Genomic DNA, 15434 nt, shown 5'->3' on the forward strand with positions numbered 1-15434 from the left:
GTGGGCCTGATAGAATATTGTATAAAGTACCAAGCAAGTGTTTTTGAAGGCCTACTTTCTTCACTGCTTTCTTGCCTCTGTAAATTCTATATCCTGAGCATTTAGAGTATACACAGTAACTAAGGTGGATTAAATTAAATGCATTTCACTGAGTGTTTATACATTATTTCTTTCTCTTTCATAAAAAAGGGATACCTCTGGTCTTTGAAAGAGAAGAAGCTATTAAGGAACAGTACACCATGAGAAGATTCAGGTGTGTTAAACAAATTGCATATATATTTTCATGGTAGCAATTTACACATGGCAATTGATTCCATACTGTTGCCTTTTACTCAGAACAACTATATGCCAGATCTCTGTTTCAATGAGATATTGAGTGGAAATGTTGAGAATTTTCATGACTACTCAATGACACCTTAATAAGTGGTGATAGAATAATCAAGTATATTATCAGGGCTGGGGTGGTGGTCAATGGCAGAGTGCTTGCCTTGCACATGTGAGGCACTGGGTTCCATCCTCAAGATCACATAAAAATAAATAAACAAAATAAAGATATTTTGTCAATGTATAATTAAAAGATATTTTTAAAAGTATATTATCAGACTCCACTAATAATTTAATACATTAAGCATTACAAATGTTTGCAAAAAGATAGTTCAGATGTTACAAGAATGATTCCACAAAGATTTACTGAATATATTTTAAAATAATAGTTCCTTGAATGACTCCATTCCACTAAAGTTTCGAATTGTGTGGCAATCATTTGTTTATTTCAGAGGACCCTCTTGTACTCATGAGCTTCTGAGATTGCCAACAAGCAGCAGATGCAGACCACTTAGAGTCCTGCATGGAGAACCTTCTCAGCCAAGGTGGTTACCTGATCAAGAGGAGCCTCAGATCCAGGCACTTCAGCAACTACAGGGAGCAGCCAGGGTATTTACGCCACTACAGGCTCAGGACAACGCACGTAGGCCTCCACAAGGGCAGGCTCAGGCACCTCAACGACTACATGGGGCAGCTCAGGTGTTTATGCCACTGCAGACTCAAGTTAAGTCTAAGTCATCTAAGCCTCTGCACATGCAGATGAAGGCACCCCCACGACTTCGGAGGGCAGTCCGGGTGGTCATGCCACTACAGGCTCAGGATGAGGTTCCTAAGCCTCTACAGGTTCACACCCCAGAACCCAAAGAGCAGCAGACTGAGGCCCACATCCAGAGCCAGGCATCAGAACAGCCTCAAGATCTAGATCAGGTGCCAGAGGAATTTCATGGGCACAATCAGGTTCCTGAACAACACCAAAGGCAGGGCCAGGCTGCTGGACAACAGCAGAGGCAGAATCAGGTCCCTGAACAGCATCTGGAGCAAAACCAGGCACCTGAACAGCCAGAAGTACAGGAACAGGCTGCTGAGCCTGCACAGGCAGAGGCAGAGGGGGAGGAACCTGAGTCATTGAGAGTACATGCCCAGGTGTTCCTGCCTCTACTGTCACAGAACCACCATGTGCTGTTGCCACTACATTTGGATACTCAGGTGCTCGTTCCAATAGGAGAGCAAAATGAAGGGTCCTCTCAGGCACAGGGCTGGGCACTAGAGCCCTCACAGGTAGTTGACTCAGTTCAAGCACTGATAGAAGGACTATCAAGAGACTTGCTCCGAGCACCAAACTCAGATAATTCAAAGCCACTTGGTCTGCTGCAAACCCTGATGGAAAACCTGTCATCAAACATGTTTTACTCTCAACCAGAACAGGCCCGGAAGAAAAAATCAAAAGTTTCTAGTCTAAGACAAGCTCTGGCAAAAAGACTGTCACCAAAGAGGTTTAGGATAAAGTCATCACGGAAACATGAAGAAATTGAACTCTCAAATTTAGAAGCTTGCAGGCAAAGGCGCCAACGCAGATGGGAGGACATCTTTAATCAGCATGAGGAGGAATTGAGACAAGTTGAAAATGTAAGAGTGCTTGGCATTTTTAACTGATTGAAAAATGCTAATTTTTTATTGTTTTTTCCTCTGTAAAACCAAATAAAATATAATTATTTGTTTTCTATCTAGTATCCCCTTAACCAGTAAAGAGGTACTATATGCACATTTTGATATTTAAACATTACTTTCGTAATTTAAATTTCAAAGATACACGTTTTATATTTCTCTATCCCTGAAGTTATTTTATTTGTTCTTTCTTGCTGTGGAATGCTAGACTGTGTGAGTAAATGAATACAAATTTTGTACATATTATAATGAGAAGGAAAAGTAGTTTCCCAAACATTTTGTAGACAGTATTTACCAGGTTTATGACTTGTTTAAAAAGAATTACCACCCATTTTGCAAAATTAATCAATGGTATAACTGCACAGACCATGAAACAAGTCGTAACTTGATCTCTGCACCCTTTTGAAATATGCAATACATTGTGTTAACATCTCTTATTTAAGAATAAATCTTCATTCTTTCAAAAGCTTATAATATAAATGAAAGCAATTTGATGGAGCTGTTGAATTTAATTTGGCAACTTTAATGATAATAGTTTGTGAGCTTGATAAGCAAATTAATGATTTTAGACAAGATTAGAAAAAAACAGTTGTTTTCTAATACTTTCTATTTTCCCCATTTATGTAAAAGAATTACTGTGATGATACTAAATTAAACACTGTAATCCACTTCCACTTACCTAATAACAATTCATGTGGTAATTACAAATGAACCTTGTCTGAATATCTACATAAGAATTCTTTAGGTTTGAGCACATGGACTCAATTGAACAAATGCTAATTTCCTGGCATGTTCAGCATGAAAAAAAGTAAAAGCAGCAAAAGAAAGGCCCAAAATGGGGCCTTCTAACTCCTAGAATATAAAGAGAAAGAAAGTAGATGGAGAAGGAAAAGTATGAGTCTGGAATGGTAATATTTCCCAGAAATTAAAGCATCTAACATGCTGATATTTTCAATGAACGCTGCTAACCACTGACGATATAATGGGCTTTCATTAATGGGAAAAAAAACACACCTTTATTTATCTCTCAAAAGTCGGGTATCACCAACATAACACATACTTATTGTCATATATTGTTTTCATATATATGTGAGAAGCTATTTTATAATAGAAGGAAGAGTTAATAAATAATAGATACCAATCCCATGACCTTAGCATCTTGAACAATCATTCAAATCTTTTTGTATGATCCTTAATAAATCACAAAAGAATAGTATGGAAACTATCTATACTTGAAGTCATAGGTCTTTTGAAATACCTGAAATTTAGCTTAAAATTTAGAGGCATTTGTAGATACTTCGGCTCACCATCAGAAAACACACACACACACATACGCTCACACATACACACACACACACACACACACACACACACACACAAAACATGTATTCATTACCCTCTTTGACTTGAAGGGATAATACTGATTGACCTAAAAGAAAAAAAAAATATCCTGAATTCTTGGAGATCAATTAGGGAGGAACTTTAACACCTTTATACCACAGATAGATCTTTCATTACTCAAAATGACCAAACGTTGGAGATTCTAACAGTTTAGTAAATGCAAAGTTTTATTGAGGGTTATGAGTTAATCAAGCCTTAGAGCAGATTCTTAATCTGGATCCCACAGATGAGCTTCAGTAGGTTAGCAATCCCCCTGAAAACATATGCAAATCTGTTTCTATACACATTTTCTATGGACAATTTGTAGCATTCCTCAGATTTTAAGTGAGATCCTAATTCAAAACTCTTAGAAACTACTGGTTTAAATCATTTTTAAAATTTGGAAATTAATCTTTTCAACTGTATATTATGATGATGCAGTTATTACATTTGTTTGTATTTTAACAAAAATTAAAATATTTATGCTACTTTTTGTTTCAAAGGACAAAGAAGATGAATCATCAGACAATGATGAAGTATTTCATTCAATTCAGGCAGAAGTACAAATAGAACCATCACAGCAACATGATCCAAACCCTAGAGAAGATGAGGTAGATTTCTCAAAATGAATTTCTATGACATTAGTAGGAGCATATAACCGTGATTCTTAAACTTTTTAAAATATTTTGTTTCAGTTGTAGTTGGATACAATATCTTTATTTTATGTATTTTTGTGTGGTGTTGAGGATCAAACCTAGCACCGCACACATGCTAGGCAAGCGTTCTACTGTTGAGTCATAACCCCAGTCCTGGTTCTTAAACTTTTTAGTCTTAAAAATTGTTATAATCTTAAATATTGAGCACTCCAAAAAGCTTTTGTTTATCATATAGAGTATATTATTCAATATTTAACAGTAGAAATTAAAACAAAATAATTAAATATATACTAATTTATTTCAAAATTAATGAAATGATTACATATTAATATAATAAATAAATTTTAATGAAAAATATTTATATTTTCTAAAACAAAATTTGAGAGATGTAACCATTTTATTTCTTTGCAGAGTTCTTTAATTTATCTTGCTTAATGGAAAACAGCTGGGTTCTCATATCTGCTTCTGCATTTAATTGTTGTCATATGATGTTTTGGTTCTAGTATATTGAATAAAATCTACTTTCTCACAAATAGATAGTTGGAAAGGGAGACTTTTGTAGATATCAAACTATTGTGCATATTCTTTGATATACCCAAACTAAAGAAATGAAATCTAAAGACATATCAATGAAATTCTGTATAATTAGTAATATTAAAATCCATTGGTCTATCTTGTGCTGGAAATAGATGTTTTGCTTATGCATGAATTTTCACTTTATGCATTTGTCAGTTGGAAAATATTGGCTAACTGCCTGTATTGATCTTCCCAAATGCTTGCATGTTTAATTATACAATATGAAAAAAAATGTTAATATCATTAGCAATTTAATCATAAATATAATTGAGTATTTGTAAGCTGTCAAGTGCTCAGTGGCAGATATAAGTTGAAAAATTATAATTTTCTTGTGAAAACTTAAATTTTATCATCACCAACAAATAGCATCAATTTTTTAAATCAACAGGCTTATTTCACTCATTTAAAATAAAATGTCTACAAAATGCCCATAATTTGAAAGATCATAGTTTGTCAGTCATTCCTTAAGTAGAAATATTGCTCATAAAAATGTGGATAACATAAATAGGCATAACTTTCTCCTTGATTGTATCTGTTCTGGGATACTGTTGGTGACAGAGTTTGGATAATTTAATCTGTGATTTATTCCCTCACACTTATGGGAATAATTAGTTCATTCTAGCATCCAGGTTAACTTCTGTTTCCATGACTTCATTAACAGTATCCTATTTAGCACATGATTTGGTGAGGCCAGTGTGGTAAGTTCAGTTCTTATGTGTACAAGGTAGTGTTATCACTGCCAGTGTTCCTAACAGTCAGACATCTAAAAAGTCTTAGTCACTAGGATGGATTGGGTGAATATGTAAAGAACATAAACTCCCACTCTATTGATGGTGAATCAGGAGCATCATTGTTGTTCCTAATTAGCATAAGATATTCATTAGCAAAAGAGGCTTCATAGGAGTCTATTATGAAGTCTTTCATGGAAAGTTCACCTTTTAAATATAATTCCCCAATAATAACCTTTCTCTGAAGTGAATATTTAAAATATTTATTTATAGATGCAAATTATTTGCATAAGTATATTGTATTATTTAATGAGAAGAGGCAATATGTTTTCTTCACTGTATTAGCAAATGAGTTCCCTTATACTCTTAGGTAACAATTTAAGTATGAGACTGTAAGCAGGGAATCTAATGAGCTGTGTTTATTTGGGAATATATTATAAGCCATTTTTACTAATAATGTTCCTCTTCCCATTTATTAGACAGCTCATATTAGGCCTTGTGTTTGCCACTTTGGGCCATATCTGTTTTGAGTGATTTTGGCCTTTGGTTTAAGAGTGTCAATAAACTTCTTAAGCTGGATGTGATAAAGCATACTGCTTGGAGGTGGGAGGACCACTTGAGTCCAAGAGCTCAAGGCCAGCCTGGACAACACAGCAATACCTTGCCTCAAATATATACATACATACATATATACCTAAAATGCAATACAATAAACCTCTTGAGATCACCTTCATAAAACCAAAAGGATTAGATTGGGTCAATATGACTCCAGCTATCTGTACTGAAGGTATAAAAAGTTTGTCAGGTAGACATTTAAACTGCATACTGCCAAACATCTGGTTATATTTGGAAACACTCATTAGTAAAACATGTGGAAGATTGATAGATTTTTCATTTCTCATCAATCTATCTGCTGGAGTGTAAAAACAGCCTTGAAAAAGTCACTTCACAGTGAAAAATAGTATACTAAAGCTACTACAGTTTCTAGCAAATAGAGTGATTTTATCAGCATGAAAATGCTAGATTTTTTAAAGTGTAAAATGTTGAAATTGCCTTTCTAAAGAATTTAGTGTGATGTTCTCATTGCGTGACAGAATGATCTATATTTTGAGTAGCTACAAACTATTGTGAGTAGAAACCTAGGTATATAAAACTGAATGAAGCAAGGAAACATTTCATGGCCCTCTCTGCCAATATTGGCAGAAAGTAAATTTGCCTCATTGATGTGATGAAAACTGGCTCATTATATGTGCCCTTTCTTGAGTGTTTTGCTGTATTGGATGGATTTATAAGTAGTAAAATCCAAATTTATTGAGAAGCAAAAGTATTTGGAATACTTATTATGACAGTACAAAGTGTAAAATTTAAAAAAAGGACTTTTAAAAGTCAGACAATTTTGATTCTTGAGAGATTTTAATGATGTGCATTTATGTGTGACAGCATTTCAAAGTCTAGGATTAGCTTAAACATGTAAGAAATTTTAACTTAAATTCTTAAATTTTGAGTGAGAAGTATGGACTTGATATAAAAAATTAATGTGATAACATGGAAAAAAACTAAATTAAGAGTTGGGAGGCCTACATTCTGATTTTAGATATTTCTTTGACTTGATGCAGTATTCTTAGAAAAGCCATTTTCCTTCTTTGGGATACAGATTCCCCAACAATAAAATGAGTGATTTTGATAATATGCTCTCAAGAATCTGTTTGTATAGCAAAATTCAAAGGAACCATCTGAAATTAACCTGGGTGGTGGGGCATGCCTATAATTCCAGTGGCTCAGGAGGCCTAGCCAGGAGAATCGTGAGTTCAAAGCCAGCTCAGCAACTTAGTGAGGCCCTAAGCAACTTAGTGAGACCCTGTCTCTAAATAAAATACAAAAAGGGCTTGGGATGTGGCTCAGTGATTGAGTGCCCCTGGGTTCAATCCCCAGTACAAAAAAAAGAAAAAAGAAATTACATCTAAGCAGTTCCAATGTTGTACTATAAATAACTATGAAAATAGAAACTATCTATAAAAATTATATTTTGTAAGTCATATTTTTGTGAACAAATATATATATATATATATATATATATATATATATATATATATATATAAAGAATGGCATTTTTTAAATTAGTAACTCAAAATAATTTATGATTGAGAATTTTACCTAAGAATTACATTGTGTCTTCAAGGTCCAAGAAATGCCAGCTTCCGTGCCTTATAACCAGGAACGTCCACAACGTCCACACCGTGTCAAGTTCAATTCAAGGTATGTATCTGATTTTGTATTCAAGTTATTCATGATTATCACATGGAAAAGTAAACTTTGTTTATTTGACACGAAGTTCTATGTGAAACAAAAACTAAAATATCAATAACAACATCACCAGAACTGTCATGATTGTCCCACATTTAAAACTTAACTACAATGATTCAATAACTACATCTTTCACATTTGTTCATACTCCAGTCCCCATATCATTTAGTTGATAATTAGCTAGCAAGATTCACAATATAAATAAAACAATTATTTGAATCATTTGTCAATTTTCAATTAGTAATTGGCAACAAAATAACTTGAAATTTCAAGTGAGTTTTCCTGCATGTACTACATGATAAACACACACAAGTCTTATCCCCATCTGCAGAAGCTAATGCCACAGAATGGGCAAGCCTGAAAATGACTTTAGAGACAAAATTTTATCTAAGGCTCAATATTTTATGAATAAGATATCATATGTGACATTGACACCAGTCCCTATATTTTTATCTTTGTACTATTCGTTATCTTTAGTAATTTTCAAAGATCATTCATATATATATATATATATATATATATATATATATATATATATATAATATACATACATATATATTATATAATATATATAGATATGAAGATATATAAATATATTACATGTGTTGTGTGTGTATATCACAGATACATATACATATACATACATACCTTTCCCATATAGAAAAGCCAAAGTGACTATAACATGTAGCATGATATTTGAATTTGAATAGCAAGGACTAAAGTTTCCTCCCTTTCTATCCACCCATCTAAATCATGAATAGTGCATTAAATGTAAGCTCTAAGCATTTGAAATCAAGAAATAATAGTAGAATATTTGACATATTAATAACTTAATAGATTTACCATGTTAAATACACACATACATTGTAAGTTTTTCACTGTGTTTCTCAGGTAATAATGTCTGAATAGTACCTTAAAGAAAGTTTATACAAATGTTAAGAAATAAATATGGCATGTGAAGGAAAGGGGCTATATGGAAACATGTGGTTTTTTCTGTTTCAAAAATAATTTCTCTGTTCTCGATAATGTAACAAGTTTGGGGAAAATTGGATGTTGAAAAAGATTACCTAAACTCGATTTCTCTTCAGTATGATATACATATATGAAAGACTATTTTGTTGGTCCTTATGAAAGGTTGTACATTCCCCTTATGAATGTTAACACATGGCACATGCTTTTCCATCTTTTCTTTAGTGTTTCTCCACCATCTCTTTTGGAAGAAGCTCAGCAGCCCATTGACATCAGACAAAGAAGGTCACAAAATCTTCAAATTTGCCCAGAAGCATCAGGTGATTCAAAACACAAAGTTTCAACAGTCAAAACATAATGTTAATGGTTAACAATTTATATTTCAGAAGTCATGAAAGAAGAATTTCATTACAGAGTGAATAAAAAATATAAGGGAGGCAAAGTAGGAATAGGCCTTTGGATTTGACCATTCAGTGGTCATTGATGTCTTTTGAGAAGTAGAAAAGTATTTTTCTGAAATGCATTTTAGCAGTTGAGTAGTAGTTAGGAATATTTCTGCGGAGGTAGATAATTTAACTTTATTTAGTTACTATATCAGGTGTCAAAATGATGGAAATGGAACTTGAGACATGCATCTCCAAGCTAACATTTATAGGCAACTTTTACAATACTGGCAGGAATAGTTGTGAGAGTGTGTTTTGTCAGCTTGTTATTTCACCTCCCCAAAATATGATATACATAATACCTCACAAATATTTCTAAATGTTACAAATTGATAGTTTCATTCAGAATACATGAAAAATTAATCAATCAATTCATAAAATAAAGTCAAAATTTATGATATAAATTTCAAACAAGTATTTTAAAATGTGCTTTCGAGAGTTTAAATGAATTATAGATTTGTGGAATGTGATAAACAAAACCAAAAGTTATGCCTTGAGTCATAAAATCTGGCATTACAAAGTTTAAAAAAAGCCAGGTAAGTTAAGCAAATTGGAAATGCCTGAACAAGTCCCTAAGTCATCTTTTAAAATGTTGCATACAGATTTTATTAAAATGTTAATCTAAAAAGAACATCTAAAACCAAATGTTCAAAGATCTGAAATTAAAAACCCCATTTTCACTTTAAGAGGCATATAGTGACAAAATTATTTTAAATTATTTTAAATTCTTCTTGTGCAGATATACTATGTTCTTATAAGTAATATAAGCCTGATGAGGAGTGATTTTAGGATTTTTTTAGTGATTTTTTTTCTAAGAATCTTATCTTTCTGGCTCAACTAGGGCTAACTTTACTACTACTGGATAAACAACTAAAAATTTAGGGTCTATTTATGTTGACTCTTTGAAATAAATGTTGGATTAAGCACCAAAATAGTCATGAATATCGGTAGGATGGAGGAGAGAATAGCATCTATGCAGATAATAGTTAAACTTCTTTTCAGTTAAAAAATTCTGTTATATTATTCTATTTACTACATAGACCATTTGATATTCCCATGAGATTATAGGTTTCATCACAGAGGAAATGACCTTACTATACAGGTGTGCCTCAAAATCATAAGACACTGACCCAAACTTCTTATTTAGTTTACTGCCAGACCAAAAGACTCAAAACAATAGTCTTCTGTAGAAAAATAATAAATTGGAAAATTACAATGCCAGAAAATAAGGATACACATTGTAGGATGAGTTTGTTATAATGTTCTCAAAAGACAGCAGTATTTATAAATGTGTGCTCTTCGGAGTTGTAGTGGCTACACTTTGGCTGTATATACTAAGGCTATAAATAAAAGAGGGGCAGTAGTGTTTGTGTTTAATTTCTAGTACACAAAAACACTAAATAGCGACCTGAATGTTCCCTTAGGGAAACTTTTTTCTGAACATGCTCATCCAGATGTATGGATTTTTGCGCCTTTTAAATATTAATGTCAAAAGCTAGACTTTTAACCTATATAAATTTGTGTTTTAAATGGAAATATTTATCCTATGGAGTTTAGCTCTCCAGTGTGAAAGCAACAGGCCACTTGTGGCAATTAAAATGAAAACTGAAAAGAAAACTAAACTTTAAAATTCACTTCTCAGGCATACTGATCACATTTCAAGTATTCAATATTCATATGTGACCAGTGGCTACGAATTGAATAGTGAAGTTATAGAACATTTCTATCATTGCAGAAAGATCTACTACACAGTACTCATATAGAAAGTTCCCAGCTTTGGAGAAAGGGTGAAGTTTTGTCTCTTTTCAGTAGTTGACTCTTCAACTCTATTGAAATAGTTGCAGTTATATCTCTGGGTGAAAATTGGAGAGGCTTAAGATTGCACAATCAACTCCTGAGAGTTTTGGCCAATCTATCATTATCTAATACACTGTTGGTCTCTTTTTCTTCTAGGTGAGTATGTGAGGCCAGTGGTAACCCCAACATTCATTTTTTAAAAATGTGTCAATCTAGTTACCATTCTTACATAGAAGAGAGACAGAAATCTTACATGGATAGGGAGAAATATTTAGAAAGTATACATCAAATATTGAAAACAAAAATGTCATGTGAGTCTACAGATGGAATAATATTTGAGCCTACTACTGCTTCTGATGATAGAGCTTGGGACTTTGAGGCAGAAGGATCACAAAGTCAAAGCCAGCCTCAGCAACTTAGCAAGGCCCTATGCAATTTAGTGAGATACAGTCTCTAAATAAAATACTTTAAAAAAGGGATGTTACAGCCAAAAGAATGAGAAGTTGTACTGCATTTGTGTACAATGTGTCAAAATGTATTCTATTGACATGTATAACTAATTAGAACAAATTTTTGAAAATTTTTTAAAAAGAAAATATGATTAAAGAAAATGGGATGGAGACGTGACTCAGTAGTTAAGCACCCCTGGGTTCAATCCCCAGTACATACATACATACATACATACATACATAAGTAAATAAATCTTAGGATTCTGGGCCCATGAGTATTTATCAGGTGATATTTCCTGAATGGAATTACAGAGGCTACAAGAAAAATATGGAATTGAACTGATATACTAACAAATGAAGGCAATCAGTGTAATCACCACTATTACTAACATGTTTTTGGAATTCCATAGAATCATCTTCTGAGGAGGAGAGTCCTGTGATTGGGAGGAGGTCTCAGTCATCACCACCTTATTCTACTATTGATCAGAAGTTGCTAATTGATGTCCATGTAGGTGTCCAGCTTACCACATTTATATCTGTTCTTAATTTCTAATTTGTTTTGACGTACATTTTATCATACTCACTTATGGAGGGAAAGGTTAAAGAGTTTAATTTTGTATTGTTTTGAAAATGATTTTCTTTACTATGTGAACATTCAGAATACAAAATTTAGAAGTTAAAAATTAAATGAAAAACCCTTAATTGATCAGACACTATTTTATCTTCACTTTTCTTCTGTCAGAACATATTGGACAGAGAAGGGTAATAAGCAGATAAGCATAGATCTCAAAGTAAGGGGTAAGAATTAGGTGTCTAAGTTTTAATAGCACTCTTTGGGTATTGGGACAACATAAAAAAATAAAATACTTAGTGAAATATAAAGTATTCTCTGATTGCATAAATTAAAAATCTTTAAACTTATTTTGCAGTAAGCTTACAGATCATTTCATTTTTATAGTTACTCCTACTGGAGCATACACATATCTATACCAAACAGTTGCTATATGTCACCTACTAAACACAAGAGGTGAATTTATATTAATTTACTCTTTAAAAAGTGTTTGAAATAATTTAAGATAACCTAAGGAATGTAAAATCAAAGCTGGGAAATTAACCTACTGATTTCAAGACACATTAATCCCAACATCAGGGAATAAAACAAAAGTAAAAATGTGTTCATAAAGCACCAATTCACCTGTTCTGCTCTCCAGCATCAAATGTAAATATCTACTCCTCAGCAGACAAATAGGAGTAATACAAAAAACAAAGTGAGTAAATCTTGCTCTGTGTGATCTGGAAACTGCACTAATAATTACAGCCTGATGTTTGGGTTTTGGCATCTTCACTAAAATCTTGGCTATATCTGGTGAGCGAACATCTTTGTTCCAATTGAGAATATATTTTAAACTGTTGTTAGCATGAAAACTTCACAATCTAAAAGAAAATGAAAGACTGCTAGAGACTACATTAACCTTTCTTGTGCACACAGGTTCCAGATGGATTTAAAGTAGGAAAAATATCACCCCCTGTGTACTTGACAAATGAATGGGTGGGCTATAATGCACTCTCTGAAATCTTCCGGAATGATTGGTTAACTCCTGCACCTGTCATTCAGCCACCTGAAGAGGATGGTGATTATGTTGAACTCTATGATGCTGGTGCTGATACTGATGGCAATGATGAGGATTCTAATGATGCTTATGAAGATACCTATGACCATGCCTTTGGCAATGATGACTTGGATAACCAGGTTGATCAGGCAACTGGTGTCTGTGAAGCCCGTGATGATGGTGACAACAGGGATGTATCTGGTGATGACATAAATGATAATTATGATGATGCTCCTAATTGGTCAAGGTTGGTTTTTCTAGATTACTTACATTATACATGTTTTATAACTTCAGATATATTTGCATCTCTGGTTTACTTTCAATATGTATTATCAAAAGTATTAGTTAATTTTATTTACATATAAGTACATGATTTGATCTTAAACAATATATTTTAAATTGGTTTAATGCAGAATGCTTAATTTCTCATTATTTGCATATTATTTTTTTAAACATTCAAGTATTTATTAATTTATTTATTTATAACTGGAGTTATTTGTTTCCATTAAAATTAATGCCACTGAAGCTATGAATCCCACTATTGTGTGTGATAAAATGCACCAATAAAAATATTGAAAAAATCTTTCTACCCTGTAAAACCACAATGGGCATGAAAAGTGGGAAAAATGTATGCTTCTAATATTTTTTCAAATACAGATATGCATTACTCAAACAGCTGAGATAGTATCATCTATATAACAAAACTAACATGATGATTCTTATGGTTAATTAATGGGGAAATTACCAAGAGATCATTTGATTTTTTTCCAACTAAAATTTTACCAAAATTTCCATTGTAACATAACTTTACTTTTAGAATCACTCCATGCACATACATTTAATGTTGTCTCTTCTGCAAAAAAAAAAAAAAAAAAAAAAGAGCATTGCAATATTTTCTTAAGGGTGGCGGTTTTACAAAATAATTAAATGACTATCTTAGTTCTACAAAATACTAGGTTTATATTTCTGGAACTTCCTGATGGGAACAGTTGACCAATGAGATTTTTTTAGCTAAGCAGACTTTACATGTGTTAGAAAACCAGATAATATTTTAAATTAGTATATTATTTAAACTTGATATATTGCAAGAAAAATTTTTTTCAAATATATTGTATTAAGCTAAAGATATGGGATCGATCATTCACATCTCTCTGAAGTTTCTAATGCATGAAACAGTTTATTATTTAAGAAACAAATACATGTTTATTCTTCTAACCTAACACATATACCTAACAAAGAATAAAAATTTTTTCCCTCTGTTGTTCACGTATGGCTAAGTCATTGACAGTGCTGTGGTGTTAGTTCAATATTTAAGATTAACAGGACACAGGCATTTTTCTTGTCTATATCACACCAATAGTATCACATAGACCTAAAACATGCCTGGACATGGTAGATATAATGTATAAGATAAATTCTAATTTTATTTCATTTGTTCACTCTCAAATGTGTTTTTATTTGGTGGTCTTATTTCACTCATTTTCCCTTGTTATCAGGGCAAGCTATGGCAGAGATGGAAGGTTCATGCAAGAAGGTAGTGATGCAAGTGATGGAAATCAAGGAGCCACCAGAGGCTATGGCTTCTATAGAGCTAATAGAAGCCATGGAAGAAGTGCAGCCAGTGGGGACAATGCAGCCATTGGAGACCAGGAAGGACATGGAAGAGGTAGCAGGAGTAATGGAAGTAAGGGAGTCAGTTGGGCCAATAATGATTATGGAGCACTTGGACACAGTAGAGGAGAAAATTATTCAGAGATAGAGGATCTAGGATTGGAGAGACCTGTATTCCAGGACTTTGAACATCAACAAGAGGTAATGCACCATTTTAAAAAGAGAAACTCCTTTCATTTTGAGGATATTTTCTGAATGTGATATGTGACATTTCCAGATATTCCAAATAGATTTTAACCTTCAACCCAAAGCCTTGAATATTTTTAAATTATAGGTGTGTGGGTGTCTTTGCTACTAATTTGGAGGCTTCTATTTACTTCTGGGGACAAATGTCTTTTATTTGTTTGCTTTGTTTACTCAGACCACACATTCAAAGTAGTGTCTGTTAACACAATTTTTTTCTGAAAAATTATATTTATTGTAAAATACATGCCACAGAATTTACATTTTTAACTATTTTGAATTTACAATTTGATTAAAGTAAGAACATTCACAATATTGTTCAAACTTCACCAGTATCCAATTTTGTTGCATTTTTATTTTTCTTAGCAGTTAACTCCCAGTTCATCCCCTCAGTCTGTGGTAACCTGTATTCTACATTCTCTCTAGGTATCTTATTTAAATTGAAACACAATATTTGTTCATTCGTCTTTGGCTTATTTTACTTAGCATAATATTTTAAGGGTTATTTTATAGTATATGTCAGAATTTCATTCCTTTACACAGATAAAAAATATTCCATCATATGTATTTACCACATTGTGTTTGGTTTCCACTTTCTGGCTATGTTGAATAAGCTTCTTTGAATGTTGGTATACAACTATCTCTTTGAGTATCTACTTTTCATTCTTCTGATGTCCAT

General features: G+C 32.8%; 1 protein-coding gene across 1 annotated transcript in view; it reads left to right on the forward strand.

Annotated features, from left to right (window-relative positions):
* Positions 1–15434, forward strand: part of Nrk (Nik related kinase) — a 123108-nt gene that overhangs the window by 82487 nt on the left and 25187 nt on the right. Inside the window, exons 12-19 of the mRNA XM_077107314.1 lie at positions 190–253; positions 777–1950; positions 3873–3980; positions 7509–7585; positions 8828–8922; positions 11702–11799; positions 12781–13148; positions 14398–14713. Of these exons, the coding sequence (XP_076963429.1) occupies positions 190–253; positions 777–1950; positions 3873–3980; positions 7509–7585; positions 8828–8922; positions 11702–11799; positions 12781–13148; positions 14398–14713 (2300 nt within the window). The remainder of the gene's footprint in view (positions 1–189; positions 254–776; positions 1951–3872; positions 3981–7508; positions 7586–8827; positions 8923–11701; positions 11800–12780; positions 13149–14397; positions 14714–15434) is intronic.

This window comes from Callospermophilus lateralis, chromosome X (assembly GCF_048772815.1).
Source record: "Callospermophilus lateralis isolate mCalLat2 chromosome X, mCalLat2.hap1, whole genome shotgun sequence".
In the NCBI taxonomy this organism is placed as follows: Eukaryota; Metazoa; Chordata; class Mammalia; order Rodentia; family Sciuridae; genus Callospermophilus; species Callospermophilus lateralis.